The sequence below is a fragment of the Candoia aspera genome, chromosome 3 (assembly GCF_035149785.1).
Source record: "Candoia aspera isolate rCanAsp1 chromosome 3, rCanAsp1.hap2, whole genome shotgun sequence".
NCBI lineage: Eukaryota > Metazoa > Chordata > Lepidosauria > Squamata > Boidae > Candoia > Candoia aspera.
The window spans coordinates 100,893,895-100,919,621 of record NC_086155.1 but is presented as its reverse complement, the minus strand read 5'-3'; the positions used below and the strand labels follow the sequence as shown (position 1 = coordinate 100,919,621).

Here is a 25,727-nt window from a genome sequence, read left to right as displayed (position 1 = left end):
GCATCTAGTTTACACAATTTCCCCTTGTCTCATTTGGAGTGATAATTTCTCATAATATGACCATAAATAAGATGTCCTCAATGTTGGTTAATCCTAAAGCCATACATAGCTCTTGGATTACTCTCATGTGAACTTTCAACTAATTTCACAAATAACCTGCAAACAATATGTTTAGCATATTTCACCCATTGCTTACTTATGCTATAGCCATTATTAACGTATAGCACCCACCCAATAAATTTATTTCAAGGGAATGCAGGTAAGGTTACCCACCTCTACTTTACCTAATGGAAAAAAATTAAGAAAACAGCTGTAGGACTGAGAGTTTCATATTATACAACACAGTATAATACACCCAGATTATAAATTATGGTGAATATTATGACTCAGCAGATAACAAAAAGTAGTCTACAAACATTTTTAAAATTACACAGTTTAAAAGCAAAGACAGAGTCATCTCAACAGCAAGAATTTTAGCATATAGACACAATATATAAAAATGCCTTCAAAAGTAGAAGAAGTCCTATTAAGCGGAGATAAATGGAAACTTGTGAATAAAAATAGGCACAGTAGTTTTTACTGCCAATATGGGATTTGTTTAGTTTAGTTTTAGGAACTGTAAGTCTTTCTAAAGGTAATTAGTAAGGAAGACTAAATAAGGATGTGAGGAAGACTGCAAATAACAGAGTGTTTATAATAATTCAGACAAATGATTGAACTGAGAAATCATTCTATTATGCTTCTTCGCTAATATATTTTCTTAGACGTCTCTATAGGCTGAGGAGAACAGGAAACTTTGATTTCATAGACAAACTGCTGACAGATTTTACTGCTCAAGAGAGGGTATTTGTTTCTTTGGTGTTTTTTTTTTTAAAGCACACTGTTTTAAAAGAGAAAAAACTCCTAGGAATATAAATGGTAGGAGCTGAACCAATCAGAAACTGCTTTGGTGCATTCTAATGGCCACTAGAACGTTCTCTTGCTTCTCTGGTGCTCTCAATAGTTACATGCCTCCAAAGGCATCATTTGATTGGTTCAGCTGTTTGCTCCATATGATATTTCCAGGAACTCTTTCTTTTAAAACAATATATAAAGTGAAACTCTGATGGTGGAAGAAGAGGAAGAGAAGATGGCTTCTTCCATGTAGAAACAGGTATGATTACTGGTAGGCTGTCAGGTGAGTGAGTGAGTGAGTGAGTGAGTGAGTACAGGAGGCATTTGAGGCAGGACGGAGGATGCGGCAGTAGAAGAGGTAGATGTGCTTCTGTTGCTAGGTAAGAGCAGGTGAGAACATCAGATGGACTAATAGGAAGGAAGCAAGTGAGTAGGAGAAGTAGCAATGAGTGCACGAACATGAAGGGGTTCTTGCTTAATTAGTTGAGACTTCCTCTTCTCTTTCCTTGACTGCTGATCAAATGAATATTTCCCCCCCTTTTCTTCTTGTTTTCTTCCGCACAGAACCCCCACCTGTCATACAGGTTCCTAACAATGTTACTGTCATTCCTGGTGATAGAGCCATTCTTACATGCTTAACTATGAGCACAGTGCGTTACAATCTCACCTGGCACAGAAATAACAAAGATGTGAAACTCCTGGAGCCCCTGAGGATGCGAATGATGAGCAATCTCTCTCTTGAAATCAAAACAGTCAAACTCTCAGATGCTGGGGAGTACAGCTGTGTGGCTTCTAATGAAGGTGGTTTCACCAGGGCATCTGTATTCCTTACAGTGCAAGGTAACATGAAAAAAGGACATATTTTGTTAAAAATAATGCCACACTGTTCTTTTTCTGTTAATACCATTGTTTATCTGGGTTTATCAATTTTATTTTAATTAAATAAAAGAACCAAGTATCAAATAGAACATACCTGCTTTTCTGTCTGGAACATGGAAAAAAGTGTAAAAGAATAATATTGTAGCATAAGCAAAAATATTGATAGTAAAACTCTTCTTTTTTAATAATTGCATTAAAGATTATAATTGCAATAGTAAAAACTAATACAAATTAAAAGAAAGAGTAAAAAGTGAAAAGAAGAAAAAGGAACAGAGAATAGAAAGAAAGAATATTATAAAGAAAGAGAAAAGAAATACATAAAGAAATGACTTGCAACCTTCATCACAAGTATAAACAACTTTAATAACTTTTCACCTCCTCTTAATTTGCAACCAATTATCTTTTCATCCCATGTCCCATCTCTTATTTATAAACAAATCCATAAAGCATCATTTCAGTCCTAGTGTTAGCAAAAGTCCATTAAGCATTGCCAGAAATATCAACATAACTACTTTAACCTTGATCAAATAAACCAACTTTATATTCCTTCCTTTTACTTCTAACAATCTTAAACTTTAGTCCATTCAAGTAATGTATTTTCATTTATTTTTTTTCCCCTTTTCACAAGATTCATCCAAATTTTAACAAATGTCTTTTATAAATCCAATATAAAGGAATGATCCAGGTCACTCTCTTGGCTTATTATTTGTAATTCCCTTTTGATTTTTAAAGCATCAACCAATTTCTTTTGTATGTCCAATAAGACATATTTTTCCATGTCATTCTTGTAGCCTGTCATTTGTAGATCCACTTTCAGTGTCAACTCTGTCTCTGTCTTGTCAGATAAAACTTGCTCCTCTTCTGTCATTTCTTCCATAACATCTTTTGGGCACAGTCTATCCATAGAAGCAAACATCGCTATTGACATTGTTGATATTAACTTTTGATACCATTTTTCAAAAGTGTCCTTCAGTATTTCCAATGTTATAATATTTTGTGTCATTCTGTAGCTGTTAATCAGGTTTATGTGTTCTTCTCCTTTAATTAAAATCTTTAGTTCCCTCTAGTGTCCAATTTTTAAAATTGCTTATCTCTAGATAGAAAAAAAATTCAAAACAAGTCCACTTTCCCATGGGAAGGATTCTTTATAATTAATTTCAAAATCTTATTTCAAATTTATTTGGACCCTAATCCATTTATAACTTTCTAAAATCAAAGTCTTAATTAGCTTTTTGCTGTTTATTTCATTTTTTTTGAAGTTCTTCAGCTTGTAGTTAAAGTTTTCTTTTGTTAAGGGTTGAAGGCAGACTCACCTAGTGTTTTCAGACATGTCGACCCAAAGGTCTCTAATAGCTGAAAAGTAGTTAACAAGCAATTTCCGAATGTGATTAGAACAGGAAGTGTGTGAACTTACTGTCCTTTTAAAGGTGTTGATTGCGGTTTGAGCAAGATGGCTATTCCCTCATCTCCCAGTGCTCAAAACCCACTGGAGATTGCTGTCTTACTGTCTCCTTGCAAGGAGCGATTGTCTGGAGCCCTTGTGGGTGATCTCCCATCCTCTATTTATCCAGAGAGGTTTGAAGAGCCAGTCTAGTGATCGGCTCTTCGTTCTTCACCATGGTCATTGGCTCTACTTTTCATGGAACCATCTTCAATCCACCATTTCTTCCTCCATAAGTCCCAATAGTAAAGCTCTTCTTTATTGAGAGGGGTCAAGAATCTTTTGTCAAAGGGCATGTTTTGCAAACCTTTGTTCAGTTTCCTTCTGTCTCTCTTTCACTTTGTGTTGCCATCCTTTTTTTTTCCAACTGGAAAGACTCTGAAATCAATACTTATTTCTTTTGTAAGGCAGTGTCTTGAAACGAAACCCACACCTAAATTAATAGGTACAGAGGTTTCTGGATCCCCTGTGGTTTTTAATTACCATTCAGAGTAGTCATTAGATGACTTTGAAGTTAGCCTCTTGTATATAAAATACAGAAGTGTGGAGGAAGAATCAGAGGTTGCCCAAAAACTCCTGTTGGTTTAAGGGAAATCTGCAATCAATTTAGTAATATTTTTTGGAAGGAGTATTAGTCAACCATCTAAAAACTAAATTCTTCTCAATATACTCAAGTTATCAGGTATGTCATCTGAAGGAGGTGTTAGCGGGGTTCAGGTTATTCCCTTTGTAATTCAAACCATAGATAATTATGCATCTAGTACGGCTAGTGCCAATTCAATACCTGTAATGGTGTCTGACATGTTGTATACTGTATATTAGAGCAATGCTATGCTTCAGATTTGATTGCAAAAAGCCACTTCAGAGTGCATGGGAATATGAATGCAGCAGCTCTTGGCAACTCATTAAAGCAATGGTGTCTCTCTTCAGGCAACATATGCCATTACTTTTATGAATTACTGACAGATTCTGCACTTCTGTTCTCATGCTGTTTAAAGCAGTTCTTGGAAGTGAACCCAAATTGCACAGCCATACTATATGTGCCAAAATGTAGACCCTTCTACCTCTGTGTTACGGAGCTGTATAGACTAAGAAGATTGTTAGGATTGTTTTCAATCAGAGAACATGCCAAAAGATCTTAAAATGCACTTCCTTGTGACAATTTAAACTTGAATATGTCAAAAGATCTTGCTAAAAATATTACTATATTTGATCACAGTTGAACAGCAGAGATCCTAACAACAGTTTGTTGGATTCTATTCTTTGATATAATTTACTTAGATCCTGTTATGGATCATAACCAGGATAATGCCGACATGATACTGGAAGGTATCTGATAAGCTACTGGGGAAGTGCAGAGGGCACATATGAGTAACTTGCAAAGGTGACTCTGGGAAGCTTACACCTAATTAAGAGCATAAAAACAAAGGAACTAACACAAAACACAGTGAACAGAAGAACAGAATAACCAAGGCCAATCATTGTATATTGTATCCAAACTACTACTACTAATAATAAATTTATGTGCCACCTGACTCCCAGTGACTCTGGGCGATTATTTATTGCTATGTGGGCTTATCCCATGCTCTGGCCTAATGCCTGGGTTTTCAGGGTCTTATAGAAAGCCAGCAAAGGCAGGGGCATCTGAATCTTGGGGGGAATGTTGTCCCGTAGGGCAGGCACTGTGACAGAGAAGTCATATCTCCTGGGTCCTGCCAAGTGGCTTTGCTTTGTAGAAGGGACCCGAAGCATGGGGGGATGGACAGAGATAAATGGAGACAGGCAGACCCACAAATAACTCAGCCTTGTGCCATGAGGAGCCTTATAGATTATAATCAACACCTTGAATTGCAAGCGTTGATTATAGGGAACCAATCCAGGCTTGTAGGGAACCAATAAGTAGTGGTGTTACATGGCCATATTGAGATGCACCCACATTAACTGCACCCCTGCATTCTGGACCAATTGCAAATTCTGGATGGCTTTCAAGGGCAGCTCCATGTAGACTGCATTGCAATCATCCAGTCCAGGAAAGGGCACAATATCTTTGTGAGACAAAATGTTTGAGAAAATGTCTTATATCCAAGAAGAAGGAGAAGGAGAAGGCCCCAAAGGCAAAGGAAGAATCTGGGAATGGAAGCAGTGTTGTGGCATAGTACATGAATTTTTTTCCCTTCACTATTAAAAAGGAAACATGCCACACGGGAGAATAAAGCTATCACTGGTTCTTTGTCCTTGTCATTGGCTACTGCTGGGGTAAAAAAACAAAGCCAGTAATTGCTGCCAGATGTTGGTGTGCTGGATATTGCAGTATTTTTTGTTGACTTTCTGCAGGCCCAACTGCTATAATGTACAAAATGTATTTCTTAATCAAAGAGCATTATTTCTGAATATTTCCTTCATTGTGTAATAAAATAACACTATATTGTCAGAAGAGGTGATGTTTAAGTACAGTGTGTACTTTCAAATGAACCAATTTTAGTTTCCAAATGTCAGTAGAAGAATTGATCTTCCTTCAACCCACAAAGCATTTAAAACATCTCTTAGTCTGTTTTGGCAATGTTTAAAAAAGAATTAAAATAGCCCAGGCAACATTCCACATGGCAGATCACTTCAGAATAATTCTGTCAGATACACTGGAAAAAAAAATAGAACTATTTGGATTTGGCTCCAATCTTTCATTCTAGAACTGCTTAGCCTATCAGATGTGTCTGTCTGCCCATGCTTTTACAGCAGTGCAAAGCACTTTCATGTTTGTTTGTTTGTTTGTTCAATTTATATAGCTGCCCATCTCAAACCAGTGACTGTGGGTGCCTAACAATCATAAAAATAGTTAAACAATTAAAACAGTACAAAATAAATTAAATACAAATAGCAGCCAAGAGATATTAAAATTTGTTGGTGTTAGCAAAACCAGGAAACGGGGCCCTTCACACACTCGGGACCCCAGGCCTGGGTTACGTTGATATTTCCTGCAGTAAACTTATAAAGTGTTGAGAACACTGGATATATGTAAAGTGGTGGTAGGATTCTGGGCTTCTTTGCTCATATGCGTGGTTTTCCTACATATAACACCTTATTCATCCATTGCAAACACAATTGCCACATGAGGTCACACATCACACTAAGCCATTGTTTGCTTTAAGCATGCTTTGTGGAACAAACTATAGAGGTCTAATGGATTTAGAGAACAGTCCTAATGCATAAAATATAGTGAGTACACTACAGTAGCTAAGCCAAAACTGAACAAATAGTGCTATGGCTTAGCATGATAAATAAACTCAATCCTTGTGAAGCTCCATTTCTTTCTAACTCCCCTTTTGATCAGAATGTAAACAAAAGGGTTGGGTCTCTGGACACTGGAAGACGTTAAGACACACATTATTCTGATTTAATTACTTATTTGTATCTCTTAAGTCAGCACTGGAACAACATAACTTGACTGGTAGTTTTTGACATAAAAGACCAAAGTTTTGTGTAATTATTAATGGTTACTACTCATTCTCTATTTGTGAAATGGGGAGATGTTCTTAAGAGATCATTATTATTTCAGAGTTGGTCCCACAGATTAAGACATGCTCAACAATGAAGGAGAACATTTACTGAATCAACCAGTATATAAAAAAAACCCACTGGAATCAAACCTTTATATGCCAAGGGTTTTGAACTATATCCATACCAATGTCCCTATTAGAAAAAAAGATAATATTTTCTGGAAATGTGAAGATGAATGGTGGTCAATTGATACTCCCAGATCTTTACTGAAAGCCCTTAAAGAAAAGCCATTTGAAACTTAGCAAAAACAATTCTTCCTATGACTTATTTTCTTTTGGTACTGGCAAGAACAAATGCAGATGGAACTCTCAAGTGAATCTCAAGATGGAAAAATGTTTTGAGATACAAAATACGATATTTTTACTGTGTTGCATTTTTATAAGATGATTTTAAAACAGCTGTCTTGGTGCTGTCCACATCAGATAAGGACAGAGCTAGTGGTCCCTTCTGGATTGTCTAAGATACAGGATTCATTTCCTTCAGAGAGCAAGTGATTTAGCACAGGTAAGCTTCTCCCAATAAGGGTAGACAGTAGTGAGATAGCTGGATTATCAGTCTGGTACAGATGCACTAATATGATAAACCTGTTCCTGCATTTCAAATTGTAAGTATGGGAATTATATAAAATTTCCCTGTATGTAGAAACATGTGAGGCAGAAAGGCTTGGAAAGCCATAAATAACCAATCTGTGTCCTTTCTTATTTAACAGAACCACCCAAAGCTATTATATCACCCAAGAACCAGTCATTTACCAAAGGATCTGAGGTGTCTGTCAGTTGTTCTGCAACAGGTTACCCAAAGCCCACCCTGGTGTGGACACATAATGATATCTTTCTCATGGCATCCCACAGGTATGTTTATGGTCTCTCTCCCCCTACCCTCCAGCAATTTTGCCTTCACTGAGAGGAAAAATATATGAAACTCTTGACTGAAAAAATATCAACAACTTATGTCTATTATGACATTTAATGAGCAGAGGTCTTCATTGTCCTTACTGCACAATTTCAAAACTCTGCTGGCCTGCCAAAGAATTGCATACATAGACACTTCTATGTCATTTTCTTGGATCATGAAGGGTGCTACCTGATGATTTCACTCTCTCAGCCCAACTCACCTCACAGGGTGGTGGTTGTAGGGAAAAGAGGAGGAGGAAGGAGTATTAGGTATGTTCACCGCCTTGAGTTATTTATAGAAATAATAAAGGTGGGATAGAAAATAAATAAATAAATAAATAAATAAATAAATAAATAATATGTGTTAATGCCTTTAACACTTGCAAAGGCCTATTTGAAGAAACATGGGAAGGACCAAATGAATTGTCCATAAGCAGGAATGGAATGTAAATGGCTCTCGTTATATGTTGCCAATGTAGTAGGCAATAAGGGGATAGGGTAGTGTATCTGGTGTGCTGGTGCTTTCTGAAGAGTAGGCTGAACCAGCCTAAGCCCTACCAGGTAGCAACGTTAGAAGACAGGTAAGGCATCAAAGCAGAGTAGGCAATCTGATGTCCTCCAAGTGGTTTTGATTTTTTCTCTCATCAGTCTTAATAGCCAGTGATAAGGGCATAGGGAATGTTGTCTGAAACATCTAGAAGGATCTAGGTTATCTAACCCGGACTTATGAATTTATTTTTTTTTTCTTTTGTTATTCAGAGAATGATGATTGATAATCTAAACAGTAAACAGTCTTGAGACTTTTTCAAACATCAGAGTTTGGCATTTTCTGAAAATTGCTCAGTAAATAATTTTATATAATATGAAATAAGTGTACCTGTTCTTTGCTCAGGATGGTGTTTGCAGAAATGAAAATGGCATCATTTCAAACTCTTATGGTGGTATTGTTCTTTCTTTTTAATAGTAATGTTAAGATTACCAGGTTGACCTCCTGATTTCTCTTTAACAGGTACAGGTTTACTGGAGGCACTTTAATTATAAAAAATGCAGTTCCCAAGGATGCAGGGGTCTATGGTTGTTTGGCTAGCAATGCAGCTGGAACAGTCAAAGACACAGCTGTTCTCACATACATTGGCAAGTATAAGGAACAAAATAAATAAATTCATTACAAATTACAGAGTGTAGTTGATTACATCCTTTATTTGTTGCAAGTCAGAATGTTAAAGAGTAGTTTGTGGATGCTGGTGGTCAGTGTATGATTATTTGAACATTAGGGCAGGAATATTCACTAAGACCCACAAAACAGTAGCTTAGTTATTGAGTGGCCTGACTTTTATCAGTCTGAAAGAGAAATCAGTGCAAATATTGCATGAAGAAATTGGATTAAAGATTTGTGTATTTTCAAGAGAGTACTTGCCATTACCTCTCTAAGCATTCCGAAATTATTTCACAAGTGCTTGAAGTCTAAGAGTAGGCCATAGGATATGTGAAAGATGTGTTGTGTTACTCTACTTCCTGTTTTAACTTTTTTAATTCTAAGAAAACTGAGAATCTGAATTGGAATCACCACATCACCACCTTGGGTCAGCCACTCAGCCAAACCTGCTTCATAGGATTGTTGTGAAATAAAATGGGTATTTAACTTATATATCTCCTGCTTTCAGCTTCTTGGAAGAAAAGTAGAACATACATATGGTAGCTTCAAAGTGTTTACAAAAAACAGTGTATCTGCATTAATTTAACTCCTCCAATTTATTGGTACATTTTAATAGTGATGTTGTGAAAGAGTAATGCTAAGCATTAGAATATACCTTGTGCAGTTTCCCAAAGAATTTGAAAAATTGACCCAGACATCCATATCTGTAATGCTTATTTCCTTGCTCCTTTGCAGAGTTCCCTAGGGTGACTGTAGTCCAAAATGAACTTCTGATTGCTCTTGGAGACACCTCTATAATGGAATGCAAAAGCACTGGGGTCCCACTTCCAACAATTAAATGGTTTAAAGGTACCTGGCCCAAACTGGTTGGCTGAGCGTCTTTTAAAATCACAATAATATGTCTATCACCAATGTGATAACTCAGTATCTTTTTTGTTGTCTGAATGCATTTACCCATTTCCCATGAATTAAAATTATAGTGCGTATGGACAGATTGAAATGGACATCATAAATTAGCTAACATGGAGAGGCCTTCTTCAATATCTCGGGAAGAAGAAGCAAGAATATGTGATGGGAAGAAAAGCTTTAAAAACTACCACTTCTATGGACTATGCATTGGCTCAAGTTCAAATGTCGTTTCTCAGACAAAGTTTGATATAAACCCCATAGTAAACATAACAGAGATAATATCGCTGTATTTTATGAGTGCTGCGTGCAGCACTTCTTGTTTTCAACAGATTGGCAGACATTAAGGTTCCTGAACATTTATAAAACAATAGTACCATTATGCTGCCTCTGAGAAAACTATTTAATTTCCTGAGTAGGTGTTTTTTTTTTTTATTATTATTATTATTATTATTATTATTATTATTATTATTACAACAATTTCATTATTCTTTCCCTGAATCTAGGGGATTTAGAGTTGAGAGCAACAGAATTCCTTATTATTGACTTCTCTCGGGGCATCCTGAGGATTCAGGAAACACAAGATCTGGATGCTGGTGATTATATGTGTGTTGCCACAAATAATGCAGGAACTGCATCTGGTAAAATAACTCTGGATGTGGGCTGTAAGTATGATACTAGAACGAAGCATGTAAATTCAATTATTAGTGTAACTTACTCAGTTAAGGATATTAATATTATATGAATATGAATATTATATGATAGTAATATTATTACATTAATATTTGATAGTATTTGATATTAATATTATATTATTATTTTATATTATATGAATCTACTTTGTGTAGATGGAAAATGATTTCCCACTGCTGGGAGGGTATGATTCCTGGTTTTCTTTCTATATGCATCCTTCTGTGCTGCTTCAGAGGGTTTACTAACTTTCAGGATCATTTCTGAGAGAGAAAGTGCATGCCACAAAACAAAACAAAACAAAAAACAAAACAAAACACATAATATTCAGAAACAATGTGTATGACCATGCAGTATGTATGTCCGTATGGTATCCTGCTGTCTCTAAACAGAAATTATATTGGAGGAGCATCACAATATCTATAAGCATGTTCAAAAATGCCTTGAATTCTCAAATGTTCCTTCATAATAATTCTGGAACCAAATGATGTGAGGGGCAGCTTGGCATTAAAAAAAAAGCATAGCAAAAACATATCAAACACAGACTATCTTCAGTTTTTTTTAAAAAGCATCAATGATGAAGTCACACATACCTTACTGAGTTCCAACAATGTTGGCCACCAACCAAGAAAGTCCTTTTTCTAGTACCTGTCAGGCTTATGATTCTTGCCTGTGGACTAGCAACTAACACCTCTGATGCTTGTCATAATTCTTATATGTATGTATGTATGTATGTATGTATGTGTGTGTGTGTGTGTATATATGAATGAGATGAGATGCAGTATGAAATGCGAACAATGTTACAAGCATTTTGAAGCAATTAGCTTTAGTTTGTTGCCATTTTCTTTCCTATTTAAACAATCCTTTACTATGAAAAGTACTTCAGCCACCCTACAAGGAACAGAACTATTCCTATTTTACAGGAATATGTGTTTAAAAACATAGGGCCTATGCAGCATATTGAAGACCATCTGAGAAGTTAATGGTTGAGAAATGCTGCTTTCTGTCTTGCATTACTCCATCCACAGGGTCACATTAAGAACGCATCCACACCGCTGCTGGCTTTACTTCCCAAACCCTCGGAAATATTTTTACATCACCACATGAATGTCTTCAAGATCTCCTGGCAATGTGCAATATCCACGTGAACTGCCCAACATGCCTTCCAATTTCCCCAATGGAGAAGCACAAATATGGTCTTCCTGCCAGCATCCCCTGTTGCCTCACTATGCTTGCATGTGGGGGTGGGGTAATGCTGGTCACTAGGAAGAATGATGAAATGATGGCCAAGTTCCAAATGATGACTAAGGTTAAGTGCCTTGACTTCAGCACAGGAGAGGGACAGCCATTCTGTTGAAAAAACAGAGGGAAATGATGGTACCTTCAACAGGGACGGGGGGAATGCTGAGGAGGCAAGATGAGGCCGGAGTTCTTGCCAGTGGGAAACCACCCACCTCGCAGTTCTAGCAGTAATGCTACAGACCTATTCTCGAAGCATTTTTGCCAGCCCCAGAACTAAGCCAGAAGTTAATCAGCTCAGTTGTAGAAGAGCTACAGAAATGCAGCGACATCATGAGAACATGATAGTATGGTGCCAATAAACCTAGACCAGGACAAATAATGTGTGTGAGTGGGCTCTGAGTCAGTATATAAAACTGAAGGTCTTGGGTCCCTTATCTGATATTGATTTTAAAAAAGTATTAAAATTGTATTGACAATTCTACGATTTTTGTCTTCCTATGTATTCCTCTCATAGCTCCTCCAGTTTTCACACAAGAACCTAGTGATGTATCTGTGGATATTGGCTCAAACGTAACATTGGCTTGCTATGTTCAGGGTTATCCAGAACCGAAAGTGAAGTGGCAACGGTTGGATGGCACCCCACTTTTCTCAAGACATTTTGCCGTTAGCTCTGTCAGCCAACTCAGAACAGGAGCCCTTTCTATTCACAGTATGTAGACAACATCATATGTATTGAGAAACACAGAAGACTATTTGTGGGCTCATTTAAACACCTGTGTTAATGTCCCTAAGTCTAGGGGAAAGTATGTGAGTATGAAAAGCAGGGCCAGAGCCTACCTTTACTGTGCTTCTGCTAGTCACTGTTGCTACCCACACATACTACAATACGGTGTAGATTCAGGGCAGTAATTGGTAGAATCCATACCAGCCTTCTCCCTCCTACCTTGCACCATATTTTCTGAAGAGAAAATAAATCACCAGTTGCTCCCCTGGGGTCGGGCTGGGTCTCATGATCCCCTCCCTCCAACTGAAACTAGCCAGCCTGTGAATATTTCTTGAACCTGCTCTCTATCAGTCTTGCTGCTAATTCTATGGCCCTATTAAATATACAGGTCTTACTGCAGAATAGATATGCCCAGATCTGTGCTGCATCTCTATTGATGGGGCAACTAAACCTCAGCTGGTGGAACAGTAGAATGATCCAGCTTGTGTTTAGCAGATGGAGAGAGGAATAATATTTTACAATTCCACCACAGATCTCTCACTGTCTGGTAAATCCTTGAGGTCAGGAAATCACAGAGTAAGCCTCATTCAATATACAAATTCAGGCATATCTCGGAGATACTTCAGGTTCGGTTCCAGACCACCACAATAAAGTGACTATCACAATAAAGTGAGTCACACGAATGTTTTGGTTTCCCAGTGCATATAAAAGTTACGTTCAACTATACTGTAGTCTATTAAGTGTGCTATAGCATTATATCTAAAAAAATGTATATACCTTAATTAAAAAATACTTCATTGCTAAAAAATGCTAATCATCATCTGACCCTTTAGCCAGTTGTAATCTATTTGCTGTAAGAAACGCAATATCTGCGAAGCGCAATAAGGCAAGGCCCAATAAAACAAGGTATGCCTGTACTCTCAAACTAAGCTTCCTTGAATTCACCTTGACTTACTCTGAGGTCTGGGCCAGAAGATGATAAGGATAGTCTGTACGCTTTTGTCTATGTACTCTTTCTACTCATCTGAAAAAGGGGGAAAATTTGCTGGGTGAAGATCTGCCTTTTTTAATTTTTGCTTATTAATGGGCATTTTGATCTCCTATGATGGATGTTACCTAAGGCAGATATTCTCATGTTGGAACCCTCCCAATATATGAAAAAAAACAAGCTGTGCCAGTGAGGTTTCAGTTGCAGCAGCCACAGCAAAAATGGCCATGGAGATGCAGAATTCTCTAGCTAGTAGTAGTTCTGCACTGGGCCACTAGAGCCCAGCAGATTGCTGACATCCAGAGGCTTCTCCTCAGTGTCTACTAGAATGTCTACACTGGAAGTCAAATGCTGAATTAGCAGAGAAAATACTACTTTCAGAATGGAACACCTTAGACCAGCTGCAGCCTGACTCAGAATCTGCCTGGCAACCAGTTGGAAGCACTGTTGTGAGGACTTGTCCTCAGTGGGTGGTTAGAAGAGCATCTTCATAGCCTGGCAATCAGGACACTCTGTAACTGCTTCCAGGCTGTTAAAATGCTGTGACCTATATTTAGGATTAGCTTAATATGGCTGGAAAAGTAATATTCAAAGGAAATCTATATTTGCAGATCTATTTGTTTAAGGATAATGTTTTTAATACAAAATACTAATTGCTTGTTTCTCCTTTTTAAAACTTCTATACAATTTTAGATTTATGGGTTAACGATGAAGGAACATACATCTGTGAAGCTGAAAACCAGTTTGGAAAGATTGCCTCAAGGCCAGCTACAATTACAGTAACAGGACTTGGTAATGAACTGATAATGTGGGATTTGGACGATATTTAGCATAGAAGTAAAGTGTTCTCCATAGGCTTTCTGCTTATAGTGTGTAGAACAACAACGTACACTAAAGCTATGTTTAGAATCCACATCTGTATTAAATCCAAACAGAACTTTATTTTTGTGGTAAATCATTTATTGAGATAGTAGAGCAAGAAATAATGCCACAGTTAGATTTCTTTTTGAGTACATTGGAATACTTATATGTTTAATTTTAAATATAACCTATACGAGCTTCAAGTCTGTTTTATGAATACAAAGCAATTGCTTTTCCTTCCTGCCTGCCTGCCTGCCTGCATGAAAGTTGGTATATATTATTGAGCATTCTTAATAATAATACTGTAATAATAACAACAGTAATTAGAAAATCTGCGCATTGGCAGCACTTCCATCTATTAATTACAAAAGGCCACACTGCTTAGATCCACACATATACTATGCCGATTCATTATGATATCCTAGGTTCTTGGGAAGAACTTGATGTGAATGGAAGCCAACACCAGATAAAGTACTGGCAGCTGTGATTTCACTTTGCTATGTATATAATAATCATAATAATAGTAACAACAACAGTAACAATAATAAACAACTAAATAAAAATGAAAGTAGCATGCTATAATAGTTAACAGATTATCTTGGGATTCACTGTCTCCATACATTATGAATATAATCAGTGCTTCAGTAGATTTATTTCTAATCCAAGGTTACTTATAAAATAAACCATTTTAGAGAAAAGTTTTACAGTCTAGGATTTTTTCTTAAGTCCCTTGTGAATGGTATGTGTGTGTGTGTGCAATTTTATGGGAACTTGAACAATAATTGCATTATGATCATTTTTCTTTTCCTTTCTCTCATTGACATAGTTGCACCACTAATTGGAATGAGTCCTGCAACAGCTAACGTCATTGAAGGACAGCAACTGACTCTGTCATGTGTACTGCTGGCAGGGAACCCTATCCCAGAGCGAAAATGGATTAAAAACAGCATGGTGGTAAGATAATATTTGAATATCTTTTACAGTTTCCTACTTATTTGGTGGTGAATCAGAACTAAAAATATGAACTTATCATGAGATCATTTCATTTCATTTCATTTCATTATTTATGTAGGCCTTTCAAAAAAGCAGATGGAGCATAGCCTACAGTATTACATGAAGACTGTTTACTGACTCAATGAAATTTCCTGCTAAATTACTTGGGGAAGTTAGTTTAGGGTAAGCACTAGTACATCTAGCAGGGATAGACTTCTTGGAAAGCAATAGCTCTTACAGGGCTCTCTGGAGTTCTTCCAAATGTGATTGTAAAAATCTTATATACAGTAACAAATGATGCCACAATCATGATCTGTCTATGCTTCCTGTGGTTGTAATATGAAGCCTGTCTGTACATGCATTTTTGTATCATGCTAATTTGATGTTTGACCCTCACAGTTAAGGCTATAAATTAACTCCACCTGGAAATTATTTTATTGGAATTGTGCAAAAGTTCAGTTTCTGGAGAGGGATTCATCTATATATACCCATTGCTTTTGGATGCTGGGATGAAGAAGGGATAAACTAGGTCTTTGGTTCTGATTTGTCTCCAAGACAAACTTGTCTCCAAATTCACTAGCTGGAGCTAAAGATAAGCAGAAATAAATTCTGTTTTATTCATCTTCTTTTCAGCTCCAGCTGTAATGGGGGGTTTCTAAACAACTTTAAGTTTGATGTAGAGGTAGTTTGACTTTATTTGTACACAATAATCACTTTTTCCTTCCAGGGGAATCATCTGTGTAAATTATTTTATGCATAGAAAAAGTACAATTTAATTTTATCTCCCATAGAATGGTTAGTTAATATGCTCAGGCAGATGAGCACAAGTTTTATTATGATGCATGAGTATTGCAGTGTGTAGTTATGTGCATAATTTATAGGAGAAAAAAATGGAAAGTTGTGGAGAAAATAAGCTGCTCATTCCAGTGACCATGACAAAGTCAGGAAAACCCATCTTAAATATGTATTGATAATTAATTCAGTGAAACTATACCACAACCAGAAACAGGAAAATTTGAACCATATGCTCCAGGGAAGTCTACATACTTCAAAGGGAGATAATTTCATATGCAGCCCTTAGACTGAATCACTCTTTTGGTACCCATTGGTATTTTATTAGGGGAGCCATGAAAGACATAGAGCTTTTGCTGTACATCCTGTTGAAAAGCAAAAACCTTCTCTATGATTTGAAGGCATTTATTCCCTCCTTCACTTTCCCAAGTTCTCACATCTTTTATTTAGAGGAGAAAGAGGAACACAGCCGTAGAAAGCACTCCCAGAACTCTGGGTGACCCTGTACCTACCACATAATGGTGCAAAATAGGTCTTGGTGTGGTGTGAGAAAGAGGTCATCATATGGCCTGTTTGTTTATCTTCAAAGATTGCAAAGAAGGAAAATCAAAATCCTGCAACAATGCTTTTGTGGGATTTGAGCTGCCTTGCTGGATAACATTGGTTATGTTTTTTAAAAACCCAGAGTACGGCAGGTGTAAGTGTCCCAGGCTAAATGTAGAATGGCAATAAGTCTTGTCTGCCTTCCCCATCCCAACTCTAGGTGGTCCAGACTCCCTATATCAGCCTCCGGAGGGATGGAAGTCTTCACCTTGAAAGGGTTCGTCTGCAGGATGCCGGAGACTATACTTGCATGACAGGCAATGTAGCGGGGACAGACAACAAAACAACCACTGTCAATATCTTTGGTGAGAGAAACATTCAGTGTTTTCATTACTTCACAGTGTTAAAAATTCACTAGTACTCTGGGAGAAATTATTAAATAAATAACTGTATAAAAAGACATGGTTCATAATGGACTTGTGTCAGGGTAGCCTTACTTCGAATAAGACACGGACTCACTTAAAGGGTTTAAGGATTTCCGAGTTTATTGAAGCAGAATGCATATGGAGAAAAAGACGGGAATGCGGGTGTGGTAGCAGGGTGTCCTGTTTATACCCTGGTGGCGGACCTTGTCCTCCTCCACCCCCCATTGTCCCCCAAGCTGGGTCCGAATGGGTGATTAGAGTTGGTATGGGTCTGACGATGGGCAATTCGGGCGATCTCCGATGTTCCCCTTTGTCTCTTTGCCTTCGTCCGGTGCAGGTGCATCCCCCAGGGTAATGGGTGGGAGTTCCCCCAATCTGTTAATGGTTTCCATGTCCTGTCCGAGGTGCGCTCCTATTGTCCTGGTGATTGATTTTATGGGTTTGGGTGCTTAAGGGATGATGTGTGTGTTTAAAGGATAATGGTTATCCCTTCCTCTTTCCTGATGTGCATGTTCCCCGTTGTGATGCACTTATGCCTTGCAACGGGGAACATGACAACTTGGTAATTCACTTATTCAAGACTCGTTCATCCCACTGTGATTGATAGATTCTCACTGAAATTGCACACTAATTTTAAAAGCTCTGTGAATGATCAGTTTAGATCACTGAGCTCTGGCTTGTATAATCTGTCACTTCCCAGCAGTCTGCTAGTTGGTAGAGAGCAAGATCTGACATTACCAGCAGCTGGAATTTAATCCTTGAGAGATTGCATTCAAGTAAATGCAAGAATCAATAGGAAAAAAAATCTTCACCCTTGTGCTAGTGGATTGAAGTTCATGTTTTTAGTCAATCCATTATCATCAAGAGTTTTCTTACCCCACAGTGTTCATGGGATAAGAAAACAGATGCAATCAGTTGGAAGGGAAAGCAAAAATCTTCACTCCCAAACTCTACAGTTTTGTCTCCTTCAGTTGTTTCCCTGTTTGCTATCTTCCTACTTGATTCTTTTGCCCAAAAAGAACAAAAGAAACACACTGAATATCATTCATGGGAACTATAATCTATGGTCATGCCTTTTTCTCATCTTCATCCTCATAGTAAGGAGTACTTTGTGGAGTAAGGAAATAAAAGTCTTCAATATGTTCTGTGTTTCCAATTACATCCAACACATATATTATGTAAATTTCTCATTTCATAGGATAAGTATAGCTAAGGAGCTTTGCTGGAATGCTCTGAAGGTAATAAATTAGTTCCAGCTGCTCATGAAAGGCAGATGAGATGTGTATGTGTGTTAAAGCATGTGTGCTAAATGGCTATGTGAAAGAATAGCTCTTTGTATCCAGAAAAGATCTGAATACAATTTTGATTTTCCCACTGAAAGATACATTGCATGAATTGCTTCAAAGTGGAAGAGGACATCTGTCTCTCAGCCAGTGTGTAAGATGTTCCAATCATACAATGTTCTGGGTAAACAGTATATGAACAAAATGCCATCTAAAAATAAGTTTTCTCTGTGTGAATGTTTTCAAGTGATAATAGTTTCTGCAGATGTATTTATTTATTAATAAAACAGAGACAGAAGAAAGAATTCTCCAAATGCTGTTTAAAAGGTTTGATCAGTGATAAAAAGAAGAAACTACTGAATGGGGTGACAGTTTAAAGAAACAACTAGTATCTATTTTTTTAAAACTGCTGTGCCTGATCACAGTAAGCAGAAAGGATTTGCTTTGCAATGTTCCACCTTTGCTTTAGTAGCCTCATTCTTCAAAAGCAAAAAAATATTTTCTGTGTAAAATTAATTATGAATGCTTGAAACAGCCAATAAAATGCAGAAATATGTATTTTCGGCCTAACAGAAGAGGCCTTGTGCATGTTACTTTTCATCAGTTTTTGCAAGTGAAAATAGTTTTTGGTAGCATGTTGGGATTATACAATTCTATTAAGAATTAATAGAAAAGATTGTGATAACTATTCAAAATATCAAAGACTTATAAAGGCAAGAAGATTTTGAGGAAGAGAACAAAACTGCATATTTATGCCAATAACATGGAGATCCTTAAACAAAAGAAATAACAGCTAACAAACTTATTTGAAAAAAAAAATCATTTTTCAGGCAGCAGCTCCCACAAAATCCAAATAGGTCCAGGAAATCAGTAGGTGGATATTATTTGCCATCCTTATCCTGCTGCAAAAGACCTCTTCAGATAATTATTTAGGTCTGTGACTGGGTAGCAATGATATTCCATTCTTAAGATGATAATAGAATGTTTTGTATGCTTTTTGGAGGTATTGAGAATCAGATGTGAATCAGGAAGCTACTTGTATGAAAGGTACTTTCCCATTTCTGAAACAGAGATGATTATGATGGCCTTCATTGTTGGTTGTTTTAACATTTTATGCAAGAATCCAAATACGGTGGTTTCCTGCCCATCCATTTGTCAGGTCTTCATAATGTACATTTACGAGGAACTGGAACCCATTTGTTGTCTTTACTTTTTCTTGTTCTTAGTATTGCTGTCATGGGAGTGCTGGCTTGGTATGGTTTGGTGTTGACAATCCTAGTTCTCCAAGCTCACCATTTATCCTCATTGTCTTTAAGTCAACCAATAGCCCACGTGCACTTCCAATGCATCTGAACTTGTTCTGGGGGTGAACAAATTAAAATCCCTTTGCCAACCTCCAGAAAAGGAAAAGGACTTACTCCTGTCCAGGCATGACCGACATGTTTGTCTTCAGTGGTCTAGCTGATTGCAAAATAAAAAATATATGTTTTTGAGTGGCTGGTTTCTATAGATTGGTGGTGAGGGAAGATTGTTGTAAACCTGTGGTAGGCTGATGAAGTTGGTGGTATATTGATAAACCTGCATGTAGAATTCCTTTTGATGGCTGTATGCAAGTGATGTGGGGCAAAATGTCAAAGAGAAACCTTTTTGGGTGGCTATAAGCTTAATGATACCACTTAACGGCACAAAGTCTCCACAAAAAAGTCAACCTGAGCAGTGTGGCAGGGATGAAATATTATATGTACAAACCAGACTGTGGCAGCTCTATGAACATGAAGAAGATGATAAACGTCTATGGAAGGTGGAGAGAAGATTGATTTCAAATGCTGTAACACCAGCTTTGAGGTGTAAATGGAATGCTGAAGCTGAATGCAGGCCCCCAGGAAGGGAGGACAAGAACCCTTCAATGAGAAACAGATGGTCCTCTTGGACTGCACATATGTGGCAAAAGTTCTCAGTATTAGAACAATGTTGGTAATCTTACAGCTTTCAAAGGAAAAGCAGACTTTTATACAGCAGGGAAGCAGACGAAGGAAGGATGGGCATACATCAAGTTAGATCTGGAATGGCTTTGGTGTCAACACATGAACAGATTAATACAGCCATTTGGAAATGCTCTACATGTTTGTGTTTTTTCCCCAAATACTGGTCATGCCTTGGAAGTTATGTATCTTATGCTTCTTCATGAGAAAACTTGTCAAAGAAATCTTACAACCGTGAATAGCTTTGTACTCTATTATCATTGAAAGTCATACCCTGTAAAGAATTCATGCTATAAAAGTCTTATTGAAGACTTCACTTTATTTTATTTTATTTTATTTTATTTAATAAATTACACTTAAACACATTTTGGTGATTCTAATTTAAAGCTTCCTTTAAAGATTGCAGATCCCAGTTCAAACTACTGATGCTTGTACTTAGAGCCCTCCAGTCACAAGACCCCCATTCCCACCCTAGTATTCACTTGCCCTTTTTTCTCCCTACAACTCTGCTGTTCTTTATGACCCTCTGGGTTGAATCATAGCAATGGGCTTTCAGGGGTTTGCATTGCAAAGGGTTTATAAGCAGTGGCCAGCAGCACAAGCATGTGTACAGATACATGCACACTTTATAGGAAAAGAGAGTTTGCCTGTAATAAGTCCAAGTCAGTAAATGGGAAGCCTGGTAAGGAGATAGTCTGAGGTTCAAGGTGTTCATAGGAAAGTTGTCAGTCAATGCAAGGTCAAAGTGACAGAATTTCTGAATACTTGGATTTCAGTACTTGAAGGCACAGAGTCTAGGTTGGATCAGTTGTTCCCAATGAAGAGATGCTAGCTTCTGGCAGTCCTTAGGCCACCACTGGGTTGGATTCAATTGAGGCTGGTGCTACTCTTGCCTGATGAGGAGTGTGGAGCATCTCTGTCCTGCTCTTTGTGCATGTGGTACATCCAGGCACTGAGTGGTTGTTCTGAATCTGGACCCTCCTTGTTTCACCACCAGCACAGCTATTCTGGATGATTCCAGGTGGTCCTCCTCAGGTGCACGATGGTTTCTAATTCCTGGGGCTGCTGTTTGTCTGACATGTCTGGAGCAAGCTCTTCAGCATCAGAACCCTCCAAATCTATGTTGGGCATGACACTTCCATTCATCTCTGTGAAAGTGTGATGGCCTTCAAAAAATGTAGAGAGAAAAGAGAATAACCTTGTGGGAGATAGGTGAGACCCACTGCCAATGTGATGAGGAGCTAGTCCTGGCTTAAGTCCAAAGAATGTAGAAAGTTTGTGAAAGTCTCTCAGACAGACGTGCCCCTAATTCACATGATATAAAGGAGGGAAGAGGGGAGGCACAATCAGACTTGCAAGATTATGTTACTATAGCCAATCTAAATAAAAGTAGTTTTTAGTCTTCTGTGGAGGTTATTTTTTGGTCTGGTCTACTTCATAGGGTGACAAAAGGGGTTTAGGAGCGTTAGTTCAGGCTCTGGTTATTTTACCCTATTTTTACTCTCATTAAGATTGGGAGTTTTCAAGTTGTATTTGTTTAATATTTAATGTTATGGCTGTGTGTATCTTGCGCAACATTGTAGGATACTCCTTTAAATGTGTTTGATTGTTATATTTAATTTCTTTTAGTTTTAAGTATTTCTTTTATTTGGTTATCTGTTAAGTTGTGAACTAATTTTATTGGATAGAATATTGTAATTATTGTGTTCTTCTTTTCATTTGTACTGCACTGTGATAAAGGCATGTTGTTATTGTTATATATTCTAAATCTGTTCTACTAAAAACTCAATTTCATTTTAGGATTCTCCTGTGGATATGTTTCATAAATTCCATTTGCAAAAGCAGAACTGTATGGTATTACTGTAGCTATCATCTGACATCTCTTTCTTCTTTTTCTCCCATGGTGTCTAGGAATGCCAGTTTTGTAATATGATGCCACCTGCTTATTTTATTTGCTGTTGCTTGTAGGGAACAGGAAACCCAAAACAACAAATTTGTTGTTATTATGTTTTGTGTGTGAGAGAAAGGAAGACATACTTTGTTATCAAAGGAAACTAAATGTGAGGCATAATGCAGGAATGGCAACCTTTGGGGCCTGGGGACATATCTGAGGACATGTTACGGACACACTTATGAAATGGCCACGTGGGAGACTTGCTTGGTCGCAACATGGTCATCATAGTGGACACAGCCACACATAAAATACAAAATAGTGGAAGGTAAACTAGCAGATCTTCCCACATTCTTTCTGACGTCCCATCGGACCTTTGCGGAGCCCAAAAGCACATAAATATAAATGTGGTTTAAGAAGCTGGTACTCTGCGGCATGCCAGCTTCTGATTTAATATTTGTAATTAAAAGAACCTTTTTAAAAAGTCAAGTGGGACAGAGAGTCTGGTGGGTACCAAAGGAGTATTTTTCATCGCATCATTGACTGTGGGCCCCACGTTGCCTATACCTGCCGTTACATCTAAATTTTCTAAGACTGAAACTTAATGAGATTGTGATGGAATATCTGGGTTAATAGATTGTGCCTTATTATGAACAGCAACATCATACATGAAATGAGAAATAATTAGTAAGGTACCTGCATGTTTGTATTTTCAGTTCCACCCATAATTCGGCATGGACAACAGGTATTTAGTACCATAGAAGATGTCCCAGTTACATTGCCTTGCAAAACAAGTGGAATTCCTAAGCCATCCATAGTGTGGTCCAAGGTAATTGCAATACTCAACTGAACTTGGAGCTGAGGAACATTAATGAGTTGGTGTATTTATTTACTTAAAGTATTGATAGCCTACACACTGTCCAGGCAGTGTATGCTACCATTTAAGAGCCTCAACACATTAGGAAGGCATAAGATTCAAGAATGCTATCAAAAGGCAACTAATTAAGTTTGCTGCCTCCACTTAGGCTGCTAGTTTGGACAACAGTGCAAGCGGGAGGAGGAGGAGGAGGAGGAAGAGGAAGAGGAGGAGGAAGAGGAGGAGCTTTCTATCCCAAATAGATCTAGGCATTATCTGGCTATACTCACTGCTTAACTTATCATAATTTCAGTAGAAAATCTTTCAGATTAAGCTTGCCTAATTGTTAAATGTAGTCTACAAGTCACTTTTTAGAACTATAAATTTAAAAAAATGAAGGAGGGAAGCACAATTCTCAAAGGAACACTTGACACTAACCCTTAGTGTGGATTGAGCCAATAATAACAGCAAACTCTGTGAAATTTAAAAGAATTTATGACACAATGACTTCGAAGATAAGATGCTGAGTTACACAGACCATTATTAAGATATATTTTGGCAGTTTTTACTTGATGTTCTACACACAGAATTTCATCTCCTTAACATTTTCCTGTCTTTTTACAGAAAGGGGAAATGATTGCTCCCAGCAGTTTAAAGTTTTCTGCAGGGTCTGATGGAAGTCTTTATGTAGTTTCTCCGGGAGGTGAGGAGTCTGGGGAATACATCTGCACTGCAACCAACGCAGCAGGTTATGCTACACGGAAAGTACAGCTGACAGTCTATGGTAAATAAAAGTGAAAGTGTGAATCTTTCTAAGAGGGTAATAGTGGGGTTCATTCTGAAACTCCAAGTTTACAAGTAGCTTTTGAGGCTAGGAGAGTGGTTCCATCCAGAAGTTGTCAATAAACTGCAATTAATATGAGTCACAGGAGAATTTATTATAGTTTGTAATTAAATTATAATGTTAAATTTAAATGTAAGTTAAACCCCTTCTGGAGAGCCAGTTTGGTGTAGTGCTTAAGGCATCAGGCTAGAAACTGGGAGACCATGAGTTCTAGTCCCACCTTGGGCACAAAGCCAGCCGGGTGACCTTGGGCCAGTTATTCTCTCTCAGCCCTAGGAAGCAGGCAATGGCAAACCAGTTCTGAAAAACCTTGCCAAGAAAACTGCAGGGAGTTGTCCAGACAGTCTCCAAGAATCAGACACGATTGAATGGATTAAAAGAAAAAAAAAAACCCTTCTAATTGTTGCCCTAGCCCACCAATTTTTTGTCCTGGCCCTGCCTACGTTTGTAATGTCACTTCTAATATGCCAGTCAAAGGCTAAGTGCATCTCTCAGCTTAAAAGGGTCAGGCATCCCTGTTCTATAGAGAACTGCCAAGATCAGTGTGTAATGGTTGCCTATTCTAAAACACTATCAGACTCATGAGCAGGAATTCAAAGATATCTGATTTATTAAAGAATAGTATGCAGGATCACAGAGAAAGCTGAGAATGATAAAAGCGCGCCAAATGCAAACTAAAAACCCTCAGTGCAAAGGAAATCCCTCCTCCCCATAGAATCTACCCAAGTTCACAATCCCAGGTGCTCCTAACGGTTTCTGATGGTCTGCGGGAAAAGGCCTTGAACAGAGCACATAACCCAAACACATTCCATTGTAATGAACACAGATACAGAGCTTGGTACAAGGTTTCACAGCAGCTCCCTCCCAAACAGAAATGTGCATCAGCGCCATGGCATGTGAAATGTTACGATGTACAGTGCACATTGAAACAGTGAACATGACATACTGGCCCCCAAAAGAAAGGAAAGACTAAGCAGCAGGCTTCAAAGGGTAAGCAAGGTGGAAACGGCAAACTAAATCAGGAGCATTAACATGGCGGGCAGACACCCATTCAGGATGAGGAAAGTGTTTCCATCAGACCAGATATTGGAGGGTGCCTCGAAGCTTGCGAGAATCAACAACCTCCTTGACCTCAAAGTGCTGTTGGCCGTCAATCATGATTGGAGCAGGAGGAGGAGGTTGAGGATGCCAGCGGGAGGAGTGGTGGACAGGCTTGAGCAAGCTGCAATGGAAAACAGGGTGCAAGCGTTTCAAATTGTGAGGCAGGTCCAATTTAACAGTAACTGGATTGATAAGACCAACAATAGGGAAAGGACCAATGAACTTGGGAGCAAGTTTTTTAGAGGGTTGTGGTGACTTGATAAATTTGGTAGATAGATACACCTGATCCCCAATCTTGAAGTCGTGTTGCAAGGAACGATGCTTATCAGCTTGAAACTTGTAAGCAGCCTGGGCATCAGCCAAAGCTTGTTGAATCACCGGCCAGGAATCAGACAGCTTAACAGCCCAGCCCGATGCAGAACATGTTTGGGAAGGGGGTTGTGGCAGTTCAGGGATGGGAACAAAGTCGTGACCAGAAACCACACGAAAAGGGGTTTGCCCGGTACTTTGATGGACAGCATTGTTGTAAGCCACTTCAGCAAAAGGTGGTAACTCCACCCAATCGTCCTGATGGTAGTTAATGTATGCTCTAAGGAACTGTTCAAGAGTGGAGTTTAAAATCTCAGTAGAACCGCCAGTCTCAGGATGGGAAGACATGGACAGTGCTTGTTTGGTGCCAATCAATTTTAAAAATGATTTCCAAAACTGGGAAGTAAACTGAGTCCCGCGGTCACTGGCCAAATGGGAGAGGCTACCATGGAGGCGGTAGATGTGGATGAGAAATAGGC

At 38.2% G+C, this 25,727-nt stretch overlaps 1 protein-coding gene across 1 annotated transcript in view; it reads left to right on the top strand.

Moving 5' to 3' along the window:
• The window catches only part of HMCN1 (hemicentin 1), a 269,695-nt gene that overhangs the window by 89,358 nt on the left and 154,610 nt on the right, over positions 1–25,727 (top strand). Inside the window, exons 11-21 of the mRNA XM_063298423.1 lie at positions 1,459–1,734; positions 7,479–7,620; positions 8,672–8,796; positions 9,554–9,667; positions 10,231–10,389; positions 12,171–12,365; positions 14,062–14,160; positions 15,056–15,183; positions 16,778–16,922; positions 22,855–22,967; positions 23,619–23,778. Of these exons, the coding sequence (XP_063154493.1) occupies positions 1,459–1,734; positions 7,479–7,620; positions 8,672–8,796; positions 9,554–9,667; positions 10,231–10,389; positions 12,171–12,365; positions 14,062–14,160; positions 15,056–15,183; positions 16,778–16,922; positions 22,855–22,967; positions 23,619–23,778 (1,656 nt within the window). The remainder of the gene's footprint in view (positions 1–1,458; positions 1,735–7,478; positions 7,621–8,671; positions 8,797–9,553; positions 9,668–10,230; positions 10,390–12,170; positions 12,366–14,061; positions 14,161–15,055; positions 15,184–16,777; positions 16,923–22,854; positions 22,968–23,618; positions 23,779–25,727) is intronic.